This window comes from Emys orbicularis, chromosome 1 (assembly GCF_028017835.1).
Source record: "Emys orbicularis isolate rEmyOrb1 chromosome 1, rEmyOrb1.hap1, whole genome shotgun sequence".
Lineage (NCBI taxonomy): Eukaryota > Metazoa > Chordata > Testudines > Emydidae > Emys > Emys orbicularis.
In genome coordinates this window covers 76838088-76863876 of record NC_088683.1, presented here as the reverse complement: position 1 = coordinate 76863876, position 25789 = coordinate 76838088, and the positions used below count along the sequence as shown (strand labels likewise).

At 39.0% G+C, this 25789-nt stretch overlaps 1 protein-coding gene across 1 annotated transcript in view; it reads right to left on the bottom strand.

Annotated features, from left to right (window-relative positions):
• PTPRQ (protein tyrosine phosphatase receptor type Q) overlaps positions 1–25789 on the bottom strand; it is a 179005-nt gene that overhangs the window by 113936 nt on the left and 39280 nt on the right. The window contains exons 8-18 of the mRNA XM_065403406.1: positions 24992–25138; positions 20795–20967; positions 18059–18196; positions 15824–16046; positions 15526–15705; positions 14268–14375; positions 9515–9796; positions 6100–6282; positions 5128–5229; positions 2763–2883; positions 253–413 (exon numbers count right to left, since the gene is read on the bottom strand). Of these exons, the coding sequence (XP_065259478.1) occupies positions 253–413; positions 2763–2883; positions 5128–5229; positions 6100–6282; positions 9515–9796; positions 14268–14375; positions 15526–15705; positions 15824–16046; positions 18059–18196; positions 20795–20967; positions 24992–25138 (1818 nt within the window). The remainder of the gene's footprint in view (positions 1–252; positions 414–2762; positions 2884–5127; positions 5230–6099; positions 6283–9514; positions 9797–14267; positions 14376–15525; positions 15706–15823; positions 16047–18058; positions 18197–20794; positions 20968–24991; positions 25139–25789) is intronic.

Below are 25789 nucleotides of genomic sequence, written 5' to 3'. Positions count from 1 at the left end.
GCTTGATAGAACAAAGGGCAATAAAACCAAACTCTCCTCTTTTTACTTCATTTCAAAGAGCAATATAAAAATACTTTTAAATTTAAATGTCTTGCAGGAAAATGTAGTGCTCTGTTTGATGAAGAGACATTAGACCCCCATTAGAATCGCAGCTTTCGCCTAAGTTATTTTATACATTTAAATAAGGTTGACACAAACTTATGGATGCAACTATAGATTATGTGTATGATTTATTACTATATATAAGCTTACCTCCTTCAGAAGTTCTGAAGCTTATAATGCTACTTTTTATGTTTCCATCCCCAAATCTGGTACTTGTTGTTATATAAACTTTGTATTCATTGTTATTTTCTAGGTCTGTGAACATCAGTGATGTTTCTGTTACATTAACACTTCTTTTTGACATTGTATTCCTAAAGAAGAAAATCATTACATATATACATTTTCATGACAAAACTGCAGCATAGTATAATACATTTTACTAAAAATACCACAGAAAACAATATTGTCATATACAGAAACTCATAAAATAGAAATAGAACTTTCATCTACTGTAAATCCATTATATTATTCAAAAAATTATCAAAGATGTTGAGTTTAAAAAGGCACTTCTCACAAATCAAATAAGAAGCAAGCCTTAGCCAAAACTACAGAAATTCATTAGAGCTAGATAGCTAACACAGCTGAGACCAACATTTTCTTAAATTCCTGTAACTTATAAATATTGTATTTCTTGCAAGAAAACCATTAAAAACTGATTTTTATTTTTATTTTATTTTTTTTTACTATTAGTTCACATTTGAGTTCTTCATTGTGGATTCTGGCTTCATTTTGTGAGAAAAGTTGCTACATTTTCTACAGCTAATGTAATATAGTTGTTAGAATATTTAGATAAGTTTTCTTCTACACTTTCAAATGGCCCGCATTCACTATCTTTGCCTCTTTACATGGTATTAGGAAGCTCTTGCATTAGTTATATCCGCTGGAAAATGTTGCCACTAAGAAAAGTTGTGGTTCAAGAGCTTGTTTGCCATATCAGCCCTAGTAATTAATTATGATGATTTTATAGCACCTAAAAATGTTCTAAATAATTTAAAAGACAAGGGATGAAATCCTGGCTCCACTGAAGTCAGTGGGAGTTTTCACACAAGGTCCTTACCTCAAAGAGCTAATGGCAATCTAATTTTAGATATGAGAGGGTATGTGGGGATAAGACACAGAAGGGAGTAGATGGAGAGGGTAAGGACAAGGGTTACATCAGTGAAGTTCTGTGGTTACTTAATTTAGGCATCTGCAGATCTAGATGGTTCAGTTAAGAAGTTATTGAAAAATGATTAATAATGATACATTCTATAGTAATCACAGATATAATAAGTCTTAAGGAAGGATTTTAATAAAGAGGAAGTTCTTTTATCTTGAATATCCTTAGGTCTTTAAACACAGTATGCACCAAAACCATATTCCTTAACATGAAGGAGATCTGTTTGTGCTACAAGTTCATCCACAGTTCAAAGTTCTCCACAGATGCAGATGACATTAGCTCTTGCCAGTACAGTGGAAGGAGTGGTGGAAATTTATACTCTTTATACTCTTCTGGAGAGTGGGATTACTTGTGTTCACCTTACTGCTATTTTAAAGCAGACGTTTATAACTAAGAAAAAAGATAAAGATTAGCTACCGCCAGGAGAAACTTTTAGGTCACTTTTAAAAATAAGGAGTACATATTTAGTAGCAATATATCTATAAGAACTCCTCAGCTGTAACACAACACCATTTTGCATACATAATTTACATTGATTGCATGGTATGTATTTCTGTAGCTATTTGCCCTTATGCATTGGGTAATGGCAATAGAAGGGCACAGAATAAATACAATAAATAACTGTAATCAACAATCAAAATAAACAAATCAACATGTGGCAATCCCCAGTAAAGGCAATATGTAGGGCTTACAAAAGGAAGCTATGACAAATCTTTAGAACAAGTAGTGTTCAGAAGAAGAGAGTGAAAAAAAGTTTTAAACTGGGATTTAAAATGACAATAGTCTTTTTTTGAAGGAGGAAGAGACAGATTCCAAGAGGCACAAATAAATATAATATAATATAATATAATATAATATAATATAATATCCAGCACTTATAATGAGTGTTATAACAGAGTTGAGAAGAAGACAGATAAGATGGCATAGTAACAAAGTATTGGGAAGTGCTGAAGTAGCAGGAAACATGATGTGTACAAAATATCACGCTGGGTGGTACTAACGTCAGAGAGTGGACAAGGACTGCTATCACAACTCCTTACTTGCTCGGACCACTGAATGGGAGCTGAAACAGCATTTTTCAATGGTTCTTGGCCATCTCCATCCAATCAGGAGGATATTTGTCCATCTTTAGCTGGAAACATTAGCAGACCCCAAACAACAGTGTTTGTTGGTGTCTCATTTTATCGTTAATTAGACCCCAAATGGTCCAATTAATATGTGAGGATGGGAGATCACCCAGCTAATTTAAATATAAACTCATTTAGCAAAACCAAAAACATTTGAAAAATATTTTAGATGCTTGCAAATCATTTAATTCTACAATTTTCACATACCCCTATTTAGAATGGCATTTGTGTATATGAAAGGCTAGTATTTTAAGTAACTTATTAATATTCACTCTCAAAAATGTATATTCAACAAGGTCTATAAGAAAAACCTTACATTCCTTTTAGATTACAGATTAATATTTATCCTCAGAACTATTTCCAGAAAATCTTACCAGACATAAACTGTGTAATAGAGGATAATTCCATTTGGCTCCAGTGGTTGTTTCCATGACAACTTCACAGTGACACCCGACAACTGTTTTACCGAGAGGGATTGTGGAGGTGAACTAGGAGCTATAAAGTGAGAGTGCAGAACACAACAACTTGTTAGACAGTTAAGATCTGAGTGACATGGTTAAATGCAGTATCTTTAAATAGGATTTTAATTATTTGTGCTAGGAAGTGAATTATGGAAGCACACAGGTACAGTATCCATATCAAATGGTGTTATAGCCAGGCTTCTTTACTTTTTCAGCCAGATGATAAAGGAAGATTTTTCATGGTAGTGTTAAAACATCTGTTTCTGTGATTCAATGGAAAAAAATATTTCATGAGAAAACAGCAATGGGTTTGTCACACTGATTCACCTACTGTCCAACTATATTATTGTAATTTTTTCCCTTCTAATAAAAGCAAGAGCTTTTTATTGCATATAATGCATATAAAATATAACAAAATAGTTCCCCTGAGGAGAAGTGGAGCTGGAAATAATTATATGAAGCACCAAAAGATGGGGAAATTGATGAGCATAGCATTGAGAGATGATAAAAATGTGGGATACCATGCAGAGTTAAATCTTTTCACTCCATCAAATAAGGAACACATTCATACATTTAACACGTCATGAAAGAAAATATACATGTATTCAATGAATGAGACAACTGAAATTCATTCTAAGATGAACACCAGACAGCAGTATAACCACTAAGTACTGAGATAGCACAGCTAAATAAAAATGTTATAATACATTTTGATTTCATTCTAATTAAAATATTTTAAGGTTTATGCAAATGTTGCTGTGGTGAAAATGTATCTGTACGTATGCTTAGTAATAATGATATTTTTCACTAAAGTGTTATTGAGGAAGTAAAACTGTTAATTTTTTTTCTGGACTACCAGATAAAGGTATTGCACTATGCTGTAATGTTAACATTACTTTTGTTGTTCAAATTAAACAAAACAGCATCATGTACTAAAAATTCAGGTCATGGCTGTGGTCATGCATGGAAATTGAGAACATAAGCATAGCTATTAGCAAATCTGTGAAGCATTCGGTCTGATGCTCTGAACAGTGTGTACTTTGGAGTAAGATACATGTGGCGTATTATAAATATTTTTGTTGCTCTTCCTTTAATTGCACTGTCTTTCTCAACCACAGAGGACAGCATAAGTGTTTTAAACATCTTACTCTCAGTACATTTTGGAAGAAATCTTAATTTTGCCTGAACAACGGCTTAATAAAGTCCGTGAATGCCTCTATTTACTGGTAATAAATAGTGACAGCTGTATTTAGTGTTTACTTGCTCTATTATCCTCGGTAGCCCTACAATAAAAGGTCTATCAAATACTGAATTTCACATGTCTCTGGCATTTCTTGATTCTAAGATATTATTTGTCTTTAACTCATAGATCTCCTTATTCAGCTAACAAACTCTTTAGTAAAATACAGAATGAATGTTTGCTCTAAAGAAAAAACATTTTAAACAAATGGCATAAATTTATATAATTGAACTGTTTTTGATGTATTATAGCAACATTTATATTGAGCAATGTAACATGGTATGGATTGTGGATGAGAGCCTCTGGCCACTTTTGGAGTTTTGCAGAGATGCACCACCACAGCAGGAACCCCCAGAGGAATTGTGTCTAATGGGATGGAGAGGGAGCGTAGATGTTAAATCATTAAATAAAGTATAGTATACACTCTGATAATGTATGGCCAGCTCTGCTGGCTAGTATGGAGGGCAGTGCCCTGGCCCTACCTTTGACTCACCCCTCCATGCTCAATTTGGGGTGTCTAGTGCCACTGATTAGGTCCTTTGAGCACTAACACAATACTAATAACTATAACTATAAATTCATCAATTTAGAAGAGCCAAAGACTCTAAGCACAAGAACTATGGCTGTTCTAGATCCACGTGCTGGGAGGCAAAAGGAACGGGGATCTGTGCTTTCTCCATTCGTCCATTTTTACACCCAGGCAGAGACAACCTCCATCTGACTTACTGCTGCCCTTCTGTAATAGTAAAATAGTAAATAGTAAAATAGTAAATAGACTAAAATAGTAACAGTAAATTAAGGGTTCTTAAAAATGGAAGACACTGATGAGATATAAGAAGAATAACAGTGTTGCTTTCCAAATACAGAACTTTTGTGATTTGACATAAAACTTATACTAATAGAGGTATTAAAGAATAAAGATAAATCTAAATGAAAAGTGCCTATATAAATCAAATGTACAAAGACCTCTGAAATAAAGTTTAAGACTTGTCCACTAGAAGTGGACAATGATATATTGTAATTTCTTTTCTGACTTACCATCTTCATTAGTCAGTATGTTTAGAGGTGCACTACGAACCCCTTCACCCTTGCTAGTGCTTGCAGACACCTCCGCTGTATATTTGGTATATTTCTTTAAACCTAAAGAAAGAAGAATGCAGTAAACTATTTTATAAATTCTGAGGGGGATTTCAGTGAATATTTTTTTAAAAAAATAGTTAAAAAACACTAAAGTTAGGCTTCTGAGTACTTAAGTAGGCAAAAGTGCTAAGCATCTCACAACTCCCACTGACCTCAAGGTTGATATTAGATGCGCCAAATATGTCTTAGAAGAATTTTTTTAATGATTTTTTCTGAGTCCCGCAGCATGAAAATGTCTTGTCCAATAACACCTAAGATTGGAGACCAATTTTCTGCTGGACACAGTCCACATGTGTAAACTTTTAAGTGGAAATTAAGTGGAAATTACCCTTTTAAAGTATTTCGGAAACTGGGACATCCACAAAATCAGATTTATAACTGAAATTAAGTCTCAATTTTAGCCATAATCTGAAGTATTTCAATATCTTCTAGTTTTACAGGAATGTGAAGGCATCTGTTTTTCTTAATATAGAAATCTGCATGTTCATATAATTAAAAAATCATTTTGTTCCATGTAATGGATTGTGTTTAAAACTGAAGTGTTAAAATTAAGACCCTGATCCCACAAATACTTATACATGTGCTTAATTTTATACATTTGAGTAGTCCCACTGAAGTCAGTGAAACTAAATCTGAGAGTGTTTTCAGGATCAAGATCTTAGTATTCACAATTAGTACTAAATTTAGTGTCAGTGGTGGCTATCTTTTTGAAAAGTGCCATCTAATGACATTGGCATATTAAAGTCAAGGTTGTAAACATTAAGTTTCCAGAAGCATTAAATATTTCCTTCTGACTGGAATTTGTCAACATGAACTATACAACATCAACCAACCAGGACACTATCAAGTTTCAGATTGTTACATACTGACCTGTAATACTTATCGTCAGAAGAGTAGTGTTTATGATTCTTAGCTCAGTTCCATTAATCCTCCTGAGATATACAGTGTACTTCTGTATAATCCCATTGGGAACAGATGGTGGAAAAAATGATAACTCTACTTCTGTAGATGAGATGTTCTTGTAGGTTATGTTTTCTGGTGCACTATCAGGAACTGAAAGAGGAAAATTCAGACTTAAAAAAAGGGTCAAGTCAAAGTTTTGTTCATTAGTTAAGCAATAAAAAATATAGTATATTGTAAATATTTGATCTTTTTTTACTAAAAGCAATCATTTAATACTTTTACAAGTTGAGCTGCAAGGTCAAAAAGACATGAAAAATGTATCTATAATATATAATGCAATTATCTGTATAATGAGGTTTTTTATGTACAGCCTTTTACAAATTGGTGGAATCCTCTTGACAAATGAGCTAAAGACCTTCTCACTTCCCCCACCCTGTGATGCTGAGCTTCCTCCCTGACACCTTAGTAGCTATCACCATGAATTTCCAACTTGGCTCTCTCTCAAGAGACTCTTCATTGATGTGCTGCCAATATTTTAACAAATGGTTTCCACTAACATTTTTTCCATTTGCCTTTGCTGCTCCACATGCTTGCAAAGAGGTAGGGACTGGGCAATCTTTTAATTTGTTTTCCCGTTTTAAAAAAAACATGTTTTCCCAGATCCCAGAACCAGGGAGGGAGGCACCAGCACATGATAACATTGTATAATCATTTTCTGAAACAAAATACAAATATAATATAAGTTTGGTTATCACTGCACAGCTTTCAGTTTGTGCAGTTTGACAAGGTAGAGGGGGTAAATGGGTTTTACAGGAGTTCTGGGTATCCTCCCTAGGAAATATTTTGAAAATACCTGCCACTTGATGCAACCCATTGCATTCAAAATACAAAACTTATGCTCTTCAGATACATTTGTATGAACCCCAGAGATAAGTCACCTCTGGCTAGGAGGATTTAGCAGTATCCAGAGAGGGGATGAATTCCATCAGAGGCTGGGAAATCATTCTAAACATCCTCCTAGTTTAGTGGTGGAATTTTAATAAGGATCTCTCAAACACAACAATGCTTCAATAGGTCCCAGTTCCCTCCATACTTTCAATCTTAAAATGCCTGCCTTCCCTGTGATACATCCCATCTCTGAAGATCTCCTAATGAATGTTTTCGCAGGTTCTCTTCTAGTTCTGGATTCAAACCTATTGTTCTGCATCCACTGCACCCCCAAGGAGGACCTGAGGTTATAAGGAATGATCTGAACCTAAAATAAATTTGTTTAGTTTAAAGAATGGGTGAAGGTTTCCAACATTTATTTTTTAACACATGCCTATTAATAATACACTTCAAGTATAAGTTTTTCAGGCCTGTTGCTAAGTGTACAATACTTTCTTGAACATATTCCTTATCAGGTAAAATCCACTGTATGATGCAATGTGTTCAGCTACAAATGGTGGTAACTAGTAAGGGAGGGAATGACCAGCTAGAAGGTCTTTGGCAGTTATTTATTACAGATTTATGTCATCATTAAGACTTTGGTATCTAGGTTCCTACTGACTTTTAAAAACAAATGACAGATTATATTAGCTAACGTTCAGCTAAGTAAGCACAAAGTAGTTTCACTTTCAGGACATCATATTGTCATCTTTGCCTACCCAAATGGACACAGGCCAAAATTTTCAAACGTGAATGCATAAAGTTAGACTCCAAAATACACACATAGGAACCTCTATCAAAGTGGCCTGCTTTTCAGAGTTGCTGGGTACCTGTATTTCCCACTAACTTCATACCTTTCTCTATCTTGATAAATACGTCACCATGATCTAACTTCCTTCTCTTGCAGTTGCTACCATTCTATTTCCCTTCTCCTATTTATTTCCAAAATCCTAGAGCATGCTGTTCACTCTCATTGCCTTGACTTCCCCTTCTTCAGATGATCCCTTCCAATTTGGCTTTTGTCCTCCCCATTCCAATACAACTTCCCTTATCAAGGTTACTAATTTCTTATTTATTGGCTCCCCACATACTCTCCTGTTCCTCTGTATCCCTAAGAGATCTGTGCAGTCTCTTCCTCCATGTCTCCCTTTCAGTGTGACCTTATCTATTCCCAATCATTCACCCACCGCATATATACCAATTATTCAAAATCACTCCTCTTCTATACTCCCGACTAGAACTAGTCAAAAAAAATCAGGGGCTATTTTGTTTAAAAATGCATTTTTGTGCTCCAAAACTGTTCGTGAATTTGACGAATAGTTTCAGCCAAAAAACAAATAGGGGAAAAAAATTAGAAAGTTAAAATGTTTCATTTCAATCATTTGGTTTTGTTTTGACTTTTTGTTTTGAATTTTGAAATTCAAATATGGCCAATTTAAAAACAAAACACCAAAATAAGGGTTTAAAACACTTGTAACAATCAAATCAAAACAGAAAACTACAAAAAATTGTTTTGGGTTGACTAAAATGTTTTGGTTCACTCGAAACTAACTGAAAAACTGAAAAACCTATTTCAAAATGACCAGAAACATTTTGGTCAATTTGAAACCAAAACGTTTTGAGTTTTTTGATCTGACAAAAAAATATACAAAAAATGGTTTGAGTTCAAATTAAACCAGATTTTTCTCAGCTCTGCTCCAGACGTCCCTCTTGACCTCCATCATTTCCTGCATTTCTAGCTGCCTCTCCAACATCTGCTCTTTGATGTCTAATCTATTAATCTCTCTTCTCCATGTCTATTGGTATTTCCATTATCCTGCCCATCTCTCAGACTTGATTTTTCTCTTTCCTTCTCCCTTCCCACCCCACCCCAATATCTAATCTTTCACTACATCCTGTTGATTCCTTGTTAGTATCTCCAAAATCCACCCTTCTGTCTCAGTACCCACTGCTAAAATACCTTTTCCCTGCCCTGAGCAACTTTCATCTTAACTACTGTAACCCTCTCCAGTTTCATTTTACCTCTCCCTTTCCCAAAATATTTTAATAACATCAACTTATTCTCCCACTGCTTCAACCACGTCACCACTATCTGTCTTCGAATTTTTTCACTGGTTTCTTTTCTCTTACCACATTAAATTCAAGCTCTTGGTCTTCAGCAACAATCCTGGCCTTTTGAAATTCCTCCTTTTCTATAAAAATGACATTTTTCCTGCAGGGCAGGAGAATTTGTAAAAGGCAGGGACTATATAAAGCTCTACAATACATAACCGGGTCCCATTCTACATCTCTGCTCTCATTACTCTCTTCTCCCCTTCCCACTCCCTACTCAGTCTTTGCACAGGTGAAGCATTTGGCATAAAAATGTGTATTACAGTAAAATAAACTGGCATAAAATGTCACCACAGGGTATCAAATGTGGACAAATTATAGTATTTTTAAGAAATATACTCACCAGTTTCAGAAGTTCTGACAGACAGTGGAAATGATGAGTGATTCCCATGGCCAAGTCTAGTGAAAGCCCTTACGGAAATGTTGTAGAGAGTGTATGGTTTCATGCCATTTAAAAAAATACTTGTAGCTGAGGTATTTTTAATAAATAAGTCATTGGCATAATTGTACAGAACTTCATAACGAGTTATGATCCCATTAGGTTGCTCTGGTGGTGACCATCTCAAGTATATTCCTGTTGCAGTTACATTTAATACCTCTACATTCTGGGGTGGGGAGCCTGGTTCTGTAATTCAGAATAAAAGGTTTTTGAATTTTTTTAACTGATCATATAATAGAAGAATGTTCCCATAAATGTATATGTTCCTAATATCTAGACATTTCTAGAGGCAGCTACAGCAAGATCCAGAGCTAAAGGTGATGATATAGTCTCCCCTCCAAATCATTATCACTAAATGCTATCAGTTTTTCACCCTCACATGTCTCAGAAATCCTTTTTTTCCCACCAGTAAAACTGTTGTGCAAACCTTGATCATCTTGCACTCAACTACTGCAGTCTCTTTAGACTTTCTCTCACCTCACCCACCAATCCATCAAAAATGCAGCTGCAAAAATCATCTGTCCTGCCTACCTCTCTATGTCCAACTCTTTGTCAAATCCCCTCATTGGCTTCCTCTTGCCTTTCACATCAAAGTCAAACTCCTTATCCTTGCCTTCAGAGACCTGCACACAGCTCCTGCGTATTTCTCTAGTCTCCTCTTTCTAAACATCCCAACCCTCTGCAGTCATCCCCTTTGACTTCTCCTACTTGGGCTTCTGAGCCTTCTTCCATGCAGCCTCCTGTGCTTAGAACCTCCTTCCTGAGCCAGACCACAATCCCTTCACCTTCCTCTTTTCCTTCAACTTGCTCCTTAAAACATACTTTGCCACAAACAGAAACAAGAACAGTGTTGTAAATAATGTTTTTAAACGATGAAAAATTCCAAAATATAGCAACCACATGACCTACATCTCTGTAACTTTTGTTCTCCCTCCTCCAACCAGTCCCCCTTTGTGTGTTGTCATCTCTCTTGCAATGTTGTAACTTGTGCAATGATCCTGCAGCCATATTCATGTGTGCCTGTGTGGAGTCCCACCAACTTTCGTGGGATTTCATGTGGTGTAATGCTCTGCCCTGATGGATCTAATTACAGGTTCAGGGCCTTAGACATTAGGTCTAATACTTCTCTCATTTTCATCAGTTTCACAGCAGTTTAATTCCACTGGCTTCAGTGAGCTATACTGTACCACTGGAGAATAGGAAATTACCTTTAATTCCCATTTCCTGATAGTAATCTATATAGTATAAGTATATAGTTTATAGGTCCTCATCAATCCACATCTCTCTCAGAATTGAGGATATTTTGCTGTTGCTTTTAATTATCTTTCCATGCCAGAGAAATCAAGAACTGGGAGTTACTGTATATTGGAATATTCATGCTGGCAGCTGTGGGATCCAGAGTGGTCACCTATTACAACTGGAACCTCTTGAGTCAGAAACTCGTAAAGAAGCATTGGAAATCTCTGTGAGACCTCCAGGACAAGAAGGTTCAAGATAAGCTTCGAGATATCTGAACATTTATATGAACTAAACCTCAAAGCCCAACACTAATAATTAGAAAAGGAAATAAGGGACAAAAGAAATGTATACATGTGACAATATTCTTTACTGTCACCATTCTTCTGCTGCTCGGGAAATAAAACATAATAGTGTTTATTATATCTTATTAAGTTTTATATGTTGCATATATTAGTAGTGACAACGTGTGCAGTTCTTCAATGGAAACGATGTTTATATCTACTGCTGATTTTGTGCCTTAGTGCAGGCTCACTTATGCCCACTTATATACAGCGCCTTGTGACTACATCGTGGTCATCAGCTAGAGGTCCAGACACTGCAAGCAAATGTAGCCACTAAGTTACCCCATAGCTAGACTTGCTTTCTGTGTGACCTTCACACCACAGCACACAAGATTTACAGAGAGATCTTCATGGTCATCAATCACCAGCTGTATTAGGTAAACTAAATGGAAGTTAGTCACAGCGTATTTCTTTCCCTTTTTAGGGCTGTGTTTCTGAGTCAGTTCCCATGCTTCCCCTTTAACAATTATTGTGTCTCCTAGCCAGTGACTAGATTCTTTCAGAATCATATGGTGGAGTCCATCGCATACCAGGATGGCAGGACTCACTGGACTGTCAACACTGACTTCATGAATTACATCGGGATGAATTTGATCGACTGTGTTTGTATGCTCAGTACCACCAATCCTACCGCTTAGGTCAGTGGTTCTCAAACTTTTGTACTGGTGATCCCTTTCACATAGCAAGCCTCTGAGTGCGACCCCCCTAATAAATTAAAAACACTTTTTTATCTATTTAACACCATTATAAATGCTGGAGGCAAAGCAGGGTTTGGGGGTGAAGGCTGACAGCTCGTGACCCCCCCAGGTAATATCCTCACGACCCCCTGAGGGGTCTTGACCCCCAGTTTGAGAACCCCTGTCTTAGGGTATGTCTTCACTGCAACTGAAAACTTGCACTGGCCTGTGCCAGCTGACTCGGGCTCATGGGGCTTGGGCTAAGGGGCTGTTTAACTGCGGTGTAGATGTTTGGGCTCAGGCTAGGGCCCAGACTCTAGGACCCTGCGAGGTGGGAGGGTCCCAGAGTTTGTGCTGCAGTCCAAGCCTGAACATCTTCTCTGCAATCAGACAGCCCCTTAGTCTGAACCCCAGAAGCCTGAATCAGCTGGCCCAGACCAGCCAAGGGTCTCTAATTGCAGTGTAGACATATCCATAGTGGCCAAATTGTGGCTGGCCCTCTCGTAAGACCAAACCTCTCTATGTTCGTTGTGTTCTTGGTGTAGGGGTCAGTGACAGCTTCTGCTAGTGTCCCCTAGGATTCCATCTACCCAGGCATTTACCCAATACTCCTCATTGTGGTATATGAGTGCCTAAAGAAAGCCATCTCACAGGAGTGGAGGAGTAAGCAGATCTATGGCCCTGATCCTCTTCATATCAACCAGTGGATCTGACTGTCCACTGAGGGGAGGAGAGTGTACTCCTAAGGGGCTGTACACAGGGTGTACGCTCCCTGCACATCAGGAAGTTCCAAAATACTTTTTACCTCAGGGAGGCTCAGAATGCCTCCCTGTGATCCCTCTGGAGTGGTACAGCTCTGCACTACCTCAACGCTGGGGCTAAAAGGCACAAAGGGTTCAATACAGCTCTAATCTGATCAGTGTGATTGATGGCTCTGTCTATTAGGCTACATCTACACGTGGAGCTAGGGGTGGGATTCCCAGCTTGAGTAGATATACTCACGCAAGCTAGCAGTAGCACGAGCAGTGGCAGCACAAACTCACTAGTACAAACCCACCCAGACCCCATGAGTATGTACTCCAGGCTGCTATCCTGGGCTGCCCCTGGGCTGCCCATGCCACCATGACTACACTAATATTTTTAATGTGCTAGCTCAATGAGAGCTAGTCTGAGTATGTTTATTTGAGCTGGGTATCACACCCCTATCTCCAAGTGTAGACATATCCTTGGTGTATTTTTAAAAGAGCAGCTCTTTTACTGTTGCTGGTAAAAATCCAAATTCATTTTATGTTCACCATTATTGTGAAGCACTCTTGAGATGTGGCCACACAAAATTACTATTCCAGTTTCCATATGGAATTAAATAGGTAAGATTGATACTGAGCCATATCTACTCACTTAAGGTAAAACCCACAGGAGTGAGAGTAAATGTGTGTGAGAAAGGGCCTAGGAAATGTCACAGTTTTCCCTGTCCTATGTTTCCAACCAAGGTTCCCCTCAGGGGAGATCAGATTGCAGAGGGATAGGATCCAAATCCTATGCCTCTCCAGGATCTGTGTGGAAAAGAAAGACAAACTACATGGTGTGCTGGCCCATCCATGCTACCACTTGGCCTCCCTTCCCCTCTGGCAGCAGGACTCCCTAAGGAACTAGGCTACTATTGACTCCTGTGTCCATACAATCTACCCATTTCTCAAGGGGGTGCCAATCCAGAGAAGAAGTTAATACTTCTAGGAATGGCAGTAACTCTTGTGTGGGCAGGGTTTTGAGAGGAGCATGCTGTGGAGAGAGGGGCTGTGCTCAGGTACCACCTAGAGCTACAAAATCTTGACCTGATATATAACAGTGCAAGTGGTTCCTGCAACATTATATCTTATGCTAAAATTACCGATCAATTTCAATGGATAAAGAAGCTCCACTTGTAGACAGCACATTCATCCAGGTTCCATGATCTGAGGTGGTTTTCAAATTGTTTCTGGGTGAAATTTACAATGCTGGTTTTAAGATAAAAAGCTTTTAATGGTTTAGGTTCTGGATGCCTCAGAAGCCACCTATCTTCCACATCATGATCAGAAGTTGTGGATCTTCCAAGCTAATAACCCCTGGGTTAATTAGAAAGGAGCTGGAGACAGGGCATTTTCAGTGAAGGTTCTGGAGCTGCTCCCCTGTTGGTGCACCAGAACCCAAATTTGCTGACCTTCAGGTACTGCTGAAGTTTATTTCTTTCCTCCCAGGCCTGCAAAACTGGCCGAGGGAAGGAACACTGAATGGTGGGAGAGTCCTAGTTTGAGTGGTTTTGAGAAGATTCCAAATTTTGGAAATAGATCTCAATGTGTATGTTTTATCATTTGTTTGTGCACGCACACAGTGCATGCACATCACTGCAAACAAGAGACTTACCATCTTCAGGTGTTCTCACAAAAATATCGTTCTCTTCAGACAGAGCACTTTCTCCCACTGTGGTGGAAGCTGCTACTCTCATTTTATAATTTGTATACTTTTTCAGACCTAGGAAGAGCAAGAAAAAAAATCCTAGCCTGTGATTCTTCTTCAGCATCCTCTTTTCCTTTTAGTTCACATATTAAGTATAAAAATGGGCAATGTTCAAATAGTTTTCATAGCTATATAAGAATTTATGTAACTTAAAAAACAACTAATAGCCAATAGAGCCACAATGAGATATTCTAAAACCCACTATCTAAAATAAAATTTATGTTTGGGGCTTCAACTAATCACTCCCATTGACTTCAACAGAAATTGATTAGCTCAGTCTCTGTACATAGCTTTAACAATTTATCCATTAGGAATCCAGTGTGTGTGTGAGCATCTATATATATTTTAGTACTTTGGTTAGTACAAACAGGTGTCTGAAAACCCACAATGGGATGCCTTTTCTTCAATTAATATACAAAAAGGTATTTTTTTAAAGTAGAAAAAGATGATAAATTTCTAACACATACTGTGTAAAAAGGTGAAAGTCGTAAAAAGAACTAGCAGCACAGAAACACTGAGCCAAACTAACCCCCTCCCTTGCAAAAAGCCAAGGAGGGGATGTTCTATGAGAAAATTCCCATTAGAAATCCCTTGCAAAAATTACTAACTACCATCCCGAAGAGCCAGGATAGTGGGTTTTGCCCTCTATATAAAAGCCACTTCCCAAAATTGGCAGAGTCCTCTGGATCCACAAGAAGCTTGGGCCATTGATGCAGGGGCCCTCTCTGCCCCTGCACCAGCTCTGGCCCCCATCCTCCTCCTCAGTTTATAGGCAGAGCAAGTCCATTGGAGCCATATTGCCAGGGAGCTCTCTAGCCATGCCAGCCCCTGGACCTAGCGTTTATTACCTTTCTCAGGTAACTTCCATGGACCCAGAGGTGGGTACAATAGGTCTTCTCCCCCAGCCTGCCCACTCCTCTCCTCCAGCCTCATTGTCCCTTCCCCACCTTCTGCAAGGGGAGAGGGGACAGTGTTGCAGAAATGCTTCCCTTCCACATGAAGATTGGGGAGGAATGATCTGGACTACCTACATTTCTAAATAGTCAGTTTGATAAATTTTGTATAACACAGTTGCAACTATTTTTATGAATCAGAGAAATGTAAGGCTGGAAGGGATCTCAACAGGTCATCTAGTCCACCCCCTCATGCTAAAGCTATCCCATACCTGTTATAAGGAAGCTATTGTTCGCAGTTGTCATGTGAAATGCTCTCTTTGTGTCCAGTTCCATTGCATAAATTGTATAATGAGTGATTTTTCCATTAGGATTTGCTGGAGGATCCCAATACAGCAAAACAGATGATGAGCTAATATTTTTATAATAAATATTTTGCACTGAGCTTGGAACTTAAGAAAAAAAAACAAAAGAGTTAACGTGAGTGAAGGAAACATTAAATCATGGCAAAAACTGGGGTGGAAGGAGGAATCCCTTACATGAAATTATTTCAAAGTTATGCAATGTTACCTTGTTCACGTGTGCTAACGGTGAGAACAGCTGGAGGCCCTTCTCCAATAATGGTAAAAGCAGATACACTGATTGTATATTCTGTGAAAGGTATAAGTCCTTTTACTGTATATGACAGCTGTTCAGATGAAATGATGACATACTGGTTATCTGTGGTTAAAAGGAAAAAAACTTTGTTATCCATTTGTAAAATTAAATTATTTTTCCAAAGTCTAAGCTGAAGCTGTAATATTTTTGCACACACATTTTATTGTAGGCATTTCCACCTCACTTTCATGGCAATTAGAATATATAAATAATAGGCTACATCATGGCCTATAACTTACAATGGAGGGGACACTCTGTGCATGGATCTCCCCATGTTTTCACATCCGTCCCTACTCCCTAGACCCTGCAGAGGCCTCTCCACACAGTCCAAAGTCCAGGCTTTGGGATTGGGTGGATACTCAGTGGACTAAGCTAAACAGTCAGCAGGATAACTGAGGACAGGGAATGCAGATTGTCTCCCCTATAGTCTGTGGATCTTGGGGTCTGTGGCCCCAAGGAGTTTGGGAAGGGGGCAGGGGGAAATGCTGATATGGAAGTACAAGGCCTCTGTGTAGATGGCCCCAGCCTCCCAGGACCCACAGGAATCTACTAAACTAAAGAGTGGGCCTTGCTTTCTTTTCCACAGAGAGTGAGGAATTTCCTCTTCCTTCTCCCCAGCTAAATGATGTGATCAATCTCAAGAGCATCTACTCCTGGGTCTTCTCAAGGAGATCCCTTCATGTGGGTGTTTTGGTAGGAGGGAATGAGCAGGGCCAATACTATAAAACAGTATTTTATACTTGGGACTTGTATAAAAGTCCCCCTGGGGGCTGCGGGAAGCGGCGTGGGCCGAGGGATGTGCTGGCCACCACTTCCAGCAGCTCCCATTGGCCTGGAGCAGCGAACCGCAGCCAGTGGGAGCCGCGATCGGCCAAACCGGCGGATGGGGCAGGTAAACAAACCAGCCCGGCCCGCCAGGGGCTTTCCCTACACATGCGGCGTCCCAAGTTTGGGAAACACTGCTATAAAACAAAGCTAAAAGGCCAGGGTTGAATCAGGAGACTATTCAGGATATCAGGGGTATAGGCTAAACTCAGTAGCCAGCTTAGTCAAAATCAGTGCCCCACAGAGGTGTCATTACACTACAGCATTCTGAACATGCACATGAAGGGGTGGAGACAGCCTATCTGAAAATTAGGCCAAGGGTTCTTGAGTTTAGTATCCAAAAATGGAAGCATCCAAAATCAGTGGCCACTTTTGAAAACCTGTCTGCAGCTAACTGATAAATATTTTCAAGATAAAATAAATTACTTATATTTGAATACTGTATTACACCAGATGCAGACCTGAAGAAGGGCTCTATGTAAGCTTGAAAGCTTGTCTCTCTTGCCAACAGATGTTGGTCCAATAAAAGATATTACCTCATCCACCTTGTCTCTCTCATATCCTGTGACAACACTGCTAAAAAACACTGCAAACCAGATGCAGGGACTTTAATGGAACATAAATAAAATCAGAATTTGGCCCTCTGTCTGCTGTTTAAAGCTCTCATTGTAAAAATTTGGAGAGGTATTTTAAGCCTGTATCTGTCAACTAAGTCTTGTTTAATGGGTCATAAATATCCATACTTAGTAAAGAAACAATGTTCCATTGATAACGCAGAACAAGTGTATACACTAATGACATCACCATGACATGGGGGGTCATCTCCACCTGTTTGCCACCCCATAGAGCAGAGTTGTAACTTTTTGACCTATTTACCTTCAGTGACATTTGAAAAGCTATTAGTCAAAAGGCTCACGGAAATCAAGGTCTGTAAAGGGCTTGGAGATATGTTAATCCCCTGCAATCACACCTGCTTTGGCAACTGTAATAACTGATTGTCTATGCAGCTTGGCTGATGGCTCTAGTGTGCTACTTTCACTAGGAAGAAGGTCAGCTGGGTGATAAGGGGCTAGTTCCTGCCTGTGTGGCATTCACAGTTGCTTCAGAAGGTTATTTGGTAGTAAAAAATTTGACTCCAGAAAATGACCCATTAATAATTTGGTTGAACTCTGTGCTAAAGATCATATTTGTGACAGTGACAGGGACCTTTTGAACAATGAGGTAGGTATAAAAATATCTTAGAATTTTACCAGAAACTAAATGTAGTTCTGCTGCTCCATTTATGGTGGGCAAGTTATCACTAGATAGACTAGTAAATGTTACTGAAGAAACTGTTTGTATCATGGGAAACATCTCAGCTGAGCCTTCATATAATCCAGTGGCTGTTTCTACTGTATCCCAAGTGAAAGTAGATTGGATATTTTCATTTAACATGTCTGGACCCACAGAATCCATCGAATGCTAAAGATTAAAAATACAACAACAAATAAATCACAAACCAAATATGACACTTACCGTTAACTCATTTTTCTCATATATATTTATATATATATATACACACACACATAAACATACGTATATAATAGTATGTATATATACTAGAGAGATTAGATGAATATACATTATAGGTGGAGCTGGTATCAACAACTACAATTAAGGTTGCCTGACACCTTATTTTCAATTGCTTATAACTTTGATAAACTTTAACTATTTGAGCTGCAATCTTCAATGCTGGGTATCTGACTCAGGCTGATTTTGTTTTTTTAAGTTTCAGCTAAAACTGTTTAATACCTTCTGGAAACAGGATTAAAGAAAAACATGTTGTTTTGCTCATGTTAACAACATTCTTACAACCATTTCATTAAGAAGTTCTAGTGTCCCCCTGCTTTGGAGCAAGGCCTCGAAACTTAGCAGGGGTGTTACTTTGAATGTGCCTTTTCATATATCTAGGAAAATTCACCTAAATCTGGTCAAGTGAAAAGCCTTTTAAATATCTCCCTGCTTAGTAGACTTGTTAGAGTTTGGCAGCTAAATTCTGCACAGATTTCATCTGCACTAAGAATACTCCTGCCCAGGGCTGTAGGGGGTCACTGTGGCACTAAAATTGAGAGGAGGGAGACTGTCTATCCTGCACTCTCAATGCTCTGCCTGCTGGTCATGGAGAAAAAGGAGGAACAGACTGACTGGACTGCAGAAGGATAAGAAATGGGGAGGAGGGAAAGTTAATTGGGTCAGTGGCACAGGATCAAATACGAAGTAATATTCAGGAGATCTAGATTCAATTCAAGGTTCTGTCACAGACTTCCCATGTGACTTTGTGCAAATCACTTAATAACAGAACTTGTTGAAAGGCCAGTAAAAAAATTGTGATTTTGGGTTAAAATTTATTGAAAATTATGTGGATTTTTTTCAAAAATAAAAACAAATTCTGACCAGCTCGGTAGCTGATTGAACACCCCCAATCAATTTTTTAAAATAAAAATCTAGCTGAATATTTTTTCAAATTTTAAATTTCAGATCAAAATTTCAAATCAAAGTTTCATTAAAAAAATCAGGAAATTTTGACCAGATCTACTTAATTTTTCTGAGCCTCAGTTTCCAATCTGTAAAATGGGACTAATAAAACTTTCTAAATCTCCCAGAGCAAGATCTCTCTCTTATTACATGTTTCTATACTGCCTAGCACAATGGGATCCCATTCTCAGCTGGAGAAGAGGACACTACCATAAATACATAAATAAATGAATAATAAGACTAATAATAATGCCAACTAATTATCTGATTACATGTTTATTTTGAAAAATATCCTTTTTCTTGAAAATCAGTATTCCTAAACATTAAAAATATGATTTAAGAATCACTATTAAAAGGATTCACACTTGCTTCTTATCAAACTGTCTGTACTGGGCTATCTTGATTATCACTTCAAAAGTTTTTTTTTTTTTTTTTTTTTTTTCCCCTCCTCTCTTACTTAATTGGCCTCTCAGACTTGGTAAGACAACTCCCACCTGTTCATACTCTCTGTATGTGTGTATATATATCTCCTCAATATATGTTTCACTCTATATGCATCCGAAGAAGTGGGTTGTAGCCCACGAAAGCTTATGCTCTAATAAATTTGTTAGTCTCTAAAGTGCCACAAGTACTCCTGTTATTTTTGAGGATACAGACTAACACGGCTGCTACTCTGAAACCTATTAAAAGGAAATGTTATTGAAAAGTACCCTTTTCTGTGACAAATCATAAAAAAGCCTTTGTTTAGACCAATATCAGTAAACACAGAGAATCAGATTCTGCCACTCTTATTCATGTTCAGTTATACCTTACTGTGTGAACGGTCCATTCATTTCAGAGTAGGGCAGGATTCAACTTGAGTACAGATGGAAGAATCTAGACCAGCAGAAGTTAAGAAACTGGCTAATAGGGATACAGATATTTTTCCAAATTAACATGGAAAAATCCACGTAATATTTACTGGTACCAGATACATTGTGGCAAAAATGCCTTTAAATCTTTATTGGCGAAAAGGCAGTCTCTGTCTCCTATGCTTTGCTACATTTGCTCAACTATAAAGTCAAAACCATTTTAGTGACATATGCGTGGAAGCTTTCAAGCAGTAAAAATCCAAGGTACCAGGTCTCAGAGCCTGGATCAATTGACTCGGGCTGGCAGGGTTTGGGCTGTGGGGCTAAAAATTGCAGTGTAGACATTCAAGCTTGGGCTGGAGCTTGAGCTCCCCCCTCACATGGTTTCAGACCCTGGGCTCTAGCCCAAGCCCAAACTGCAATTTTTAGATCTGGAGCCCAAGCCCCATGAGGCCGAGTCAACTGACCCAAGCCAGCGAGGGCCATGCCATGGGCCTTTTATTGCAGTGTGGATATACTCTAAGTGAGGTGAAACTAGAAACTTTAACTCTCAATTAAAAATAGAACAGGAAACAGCGTGAAAGGACTGTAAATTAATCAATAATAACTAATTTTGTAATTTAAAATAAAGCCACACCAACTATCACATGAGCAAGGTAACCAAAACTGAATAGCCAAATAAAAACCGAAATACCTTAACTTTCCCTGTGAGAATTGTGTTTTCCACAGTCACTCCTGTGTCCTGAGCTAACACTTTAACCCTATATTGAGTAATGATTCCATTTGGTTGTTCTGGTTTCCTCCAAGCAATTCTTATGAGAGTGGCTTCTACTTCTGCTAGTTGTAAATCAGATACAGCACTTGGAACTAAAACAAACAAAAAACCCTTAAATTAAATGTTGTTATCGCCAATACTGAATTTAATTGAACACTGCCAATTGATTTCTAAATGTTACTGTAAACTTTTTCAGCACACTGAACAAAGGCAATCTAAGCATCTATTCAGATTTTAACTGTTTATGAACTGAGTTGTTCCAGTGCAATCAACAAGTTACTTCAAGAAAATTGTATCTCACAGATTAAATCATAATTTAAAAACATGCAGATAGTTATATGATATGCAGTATATTAATAGGACTGTATGAACAAGGCCAGATCCTCATCTGGTGTAAATCAGTATATCTCAATTCCAATTGAAGTCATTTGCACTGGAAGTCAATGGATCTATGCTGATCTACATCAGTTTGAACAAACTTATATAAACTTAGGCGTAAATAAATTAAACATATATACATGCATGAAATGAAAAAGTATTTGGAAAATTATAACTGAGGATGGTCCCATTTTGTGTATCACATTTTTATGAGTTTTATTTCCATTTAGCCATTTAGTATTAATAATGATCTTACAGTGTACGTATATATCATTTAATCCTTTCCCTGCCATTGCAGGTGCCTTGGGCACTGGGGTACCTCAGTCCCTCGTATTCTCTGCAGGTGACACATAACAGTCTAGTCTCCCTATCTACTTCAGTCTAATTTTGGTTGTTGGGTTTAGTGTGTGGATGCTGAGTCGTGTGGGTGACCTATGATATACAGGTCAGACTAGATGCTCTGGTTGTCCCTTCTGGCCTTAAACTCTAGAACTTTTTGACTCTTTACATGCAAAATAATGAACATCACACATCAGTGTCTTAACATTCCACAGAATGGTTCTCATAGAATTTGAGGCACAAAATCATTCATCCTAAAGTAATATAGATAAAAGGACTGCTAATCCTGATTCACATGAGTAGTCCTTTAACTACAAATGGGACTACTCACATGAGCGATGGTTTGTAGGTTTAGGATCAAAATTATCAATCTGTTATATTATGACACACTTGAGAATATTTGTGTTGCCTAGCACGAATATGAATACAAAAATAAACCAGTGTTCAAATTGGAGGGGTATAACACTCACTTCTCACTTCTTCTTGCTGAAAAGAAGTTAGAATAACCCATTGCTTTTCAACCAAAATTTGAATACTGGAATACTATCATCACCTGCTAGTTTTCCCAGAAGCAATTAAGTAAAATAAATCTAACAAATAAATAAAATAAAAGAATATGGGTCAGAGCGGGAGTGCAGTTCAGGAGGAAAACACTGGTCTGGAAGTCAGGAAATCTGAATTCTATTCCAGACACTGCCACTGACCTGCTATATGAATGTGGGCAAGTCACTTCACTTCTTCTTACTGTTTCCCCTCCTACCCTTTGTCTGTCTTGTGTATTTAGGTCCTGAACCTAGTAGTCACATTGAAATCAATGGGACTCCTTATAGTATACAAAGCTAAGCACGAAGCGAGTGGGTTGAAATCTAAGACTGAAAGCTCTTTGGGACAGGGATTATCTATTACTATGTTTTTGTACAGCACCTAGCACAATAGAGACCTGATCAATGCTAGGGCCTGTAGGCAGTGGTGAGCTGGAGCTGGTTCGCACCGGTTCGCGGGAACCGGTTGTTAAATTTAGAAGCCCTTTTAGAACCGGTTGTCCCGCGGTAAACCTCCGGCAGCTCCCCACCCCGCCCCACCCCGCCCCCGGCCCCAGCTCACCTCCGCTCTGCTTCCGCCTCCTCCCCTGAACGCTCCGCCCTGCTTATCCTCCCCCCCCCTTCCCGCGAATCAGCTGTTCACGCGGGAAGCCTGGGAGGGCTGAGAAGCAAGCACAGCTCCAGCTCCAGGCGCTGCGAGGCGGCGGCCCGGCCTGGCTCCAGCTGCGCGGCACGGCACGGCTCCAGGCGCTGTGAGACGGCGGCACGGCACGGCTCCAGCCGCGCGGCATGGCCAGCCACCTCCAGGCAGCACGGTAAGAGGGCAGGGAGCAGGGAGGGGGTGTTGGATAGATGGCAGGGGAGTTCGGGGGGGTGGAGAGGGGTCGGGGTGGTCAGAGGGCAGGGAACAGGGGGATTGAATGGGGGCAAGGGTCCTGGGGGGGCAGTCAGGAAGGAGCAGGGGTTGGATGGGGCAGTGGGAGGCAGTCAGGGGCAGGGGTTCCAGGGGCAGTCAGGGGACAGAGAGAAGGGGTGGTTGGATGGGGCAGGGGTCCCGGGGGGCCATCAGGAATGAGAGGAGGGGTTGGATGAGGTAGCGGGGGGCAGTCAGGGGACAGGGAAGGGGGGTGGGGCGTCAAGGAACGCGGGAGGGTGGATGGGGCAGGAGTCCCGGGGGGGCGGGCCACCACCTCCTCATGGGGTGAGAAGGGAACCGGTTGTTAAGATTTTGGCAGCTCATCACTGCCTGTAGGCACTACTTTCCAGCAAATGTCTCAAACTTCAATAAAAGTTTGAAAGAACTGAGACTCATGGAGGTAATGACACAGAATCAGGATCGACTACTCCATTAGTCAATGAGGACCAGTGACCAGACCAGAGGACAGAGAACATGGTATCAAACCTTGTAATAAGTGTGAACCGCATCTTAATAGAGAAATTGTGATATGAGCTATCTCTCCTCCCATTCACAGTCACATAACATTACTGTGGCATCTACAGCAATTTCTTACTGGAAATTATTCATGATTTTTAGCTGTGTTTAGTGTGATAAAGATTTTGTCCTTTTTGAATAAAAAAACCTTAATTCAACTGTCTACCTTTACTTTACATTTTCCCTCCCTCCCCCTCCCCACATGCAACCTGTTCTGATTCTCTCCACTGGTAATGAGAGGGAGAATCAGCAACATGTAACTATACAAAACTCCGCAGAACACAGGAAAGAGTTTTGTGGCTCACTAGTAATTCACAGGCCACAGTTTGGGTAATCTAGACTAACTAACCCACTAAAGGACTCATCCAATCCATATCATTTTATAACTGAGAAAGGAAGCTAGAATTGGATTTTGAAGAGGAACACTAATCACAGGAGGCAGATCTGAAAGTGTCAGAGCATCATGAAAATTGGTGTTGCCACTGCAGGCAGTATTTAAGGGAAGGAATTCACAAATCTGTTTTGTTTTAACTAGGAACAAAACTTGCACAGGCTTGAACAGAGAAAAATGGGCAGGAGGGGACACAGGGAAAGGGAAAGATGGAGGATGGAAAAGGAAGGTGATGGGGAAAGAATGCACATGTGCCTTTTCACACCTGCTGAGTTTGGCTAGATGTCTTCTGTACTTATCATGAGCAGCATTTCATCTGTTCTATTTTCAAACCTATTATATACTGAGATATTTCACTATAATAAATATAAACGTATTCTTGGGGTTTTCTTTAAAACACATATGCTTTTATGTTTTAACTAAAGGGTATTAATCACCTCCTTACAAAGAAACAATTAATTTTGTTGAAAGTAGTGCAATTATGATGCATATAGATCACATTTTTCTTTTTCAAGGTTAGCACAAGCTACTCACAAAACAGTATTTTTTTAAAAGAGTTCTATATGAAAAATATCACTATAAAGATAATTAACTGTACATGTTGAGTGACATTTGATGTAATTACAGAAATATGCTCTTACCCTACTATTTGCTTCCATCTACTGGCCAAATAATGGAGTTGTTCCTTTAACTGAATTACCCAGCCCAGAAGTAATGTCTTTTTTTTTTTTTTCATTCAAAAACATATTAGTCCCATAATCTTTGAAGGCTTCTGAACTCAAATAAATGTGGTCACAGTGTGTTTTTAATATTTTATGTGCTTGCTAAACATACAAAACTTTTCTGTGTATTCTCTTTCTTTGATTTGTGATTTCTTGCTTATAATACACTATCTGGAAGAGGAAGTGAACTAGAAACACATCTATTTTTCATACACAATTTACACAAATGGCTTTGAAGGGAGAATTAAAACCAATCATCATATGTAGCAGGACAATTAGCTTTGTCTATTTTATTTCTATAACCCTACCTACCTTCTGGAGGAGTGAAAACTGTTAAATTAGATTTAGGCCCCATCCCGGCACTTGTCTCAGCAGCAACATACACATCATAGGTTGCAAATGGTGTTAGATTACTAAATGTGAACTTGAGATCTTTTGTGCTGTTATCTAGAATATAACCTAGAGTGAAATGGGAAAACAGTTTCAGTTTAATACAAACAGTATTGAACATTTCTTCATTTTGAATATAGTTATTTTCCATGACAATGAAAGACAAAAGACAAAACCAATAATGAAGTTATTAACAATAATGAAATTACCATCCGTTTATGATAACTATGACTTATTACAAGTAATATTGCATGCTCCTGGTAAAATACTTATATATCATTGCAATACGAGCAGACCCTCTTAACCAGTCTGAATGGAAAATTTCTTTCCTTTTAATTTCTCTTCTACAATTAATCTCTCCAACAATCTTCACTGGGGGGGGGCTCTAAAAATTAGTCTTAAAATTATAATTATGTCAAATTAATTATCTCCTAATATAACTATATACACCACTGTAGCGAGGGTTTGTGGCCTCCCTCTGAGACTGATGGGAAGAAGCCACGAACCACCCTCTGGTAGGCGGAGCCATGCAAGCTACGTTCCCCGCTGGAAGCAGAGGGGTGGGACTGGGAGTTTAAAAGGCAGACCCTGGAGCTCAGTTGTGCGCGAGTGGAGAAGGAAGCAGACATTTCTTCCCCCACGATAGAGCTCTACAGCACCGAGGGCCCAAAGGAGGTGTCGGAACTACAGACTGACCAGTACCTGGAGGAGCTACTGGGA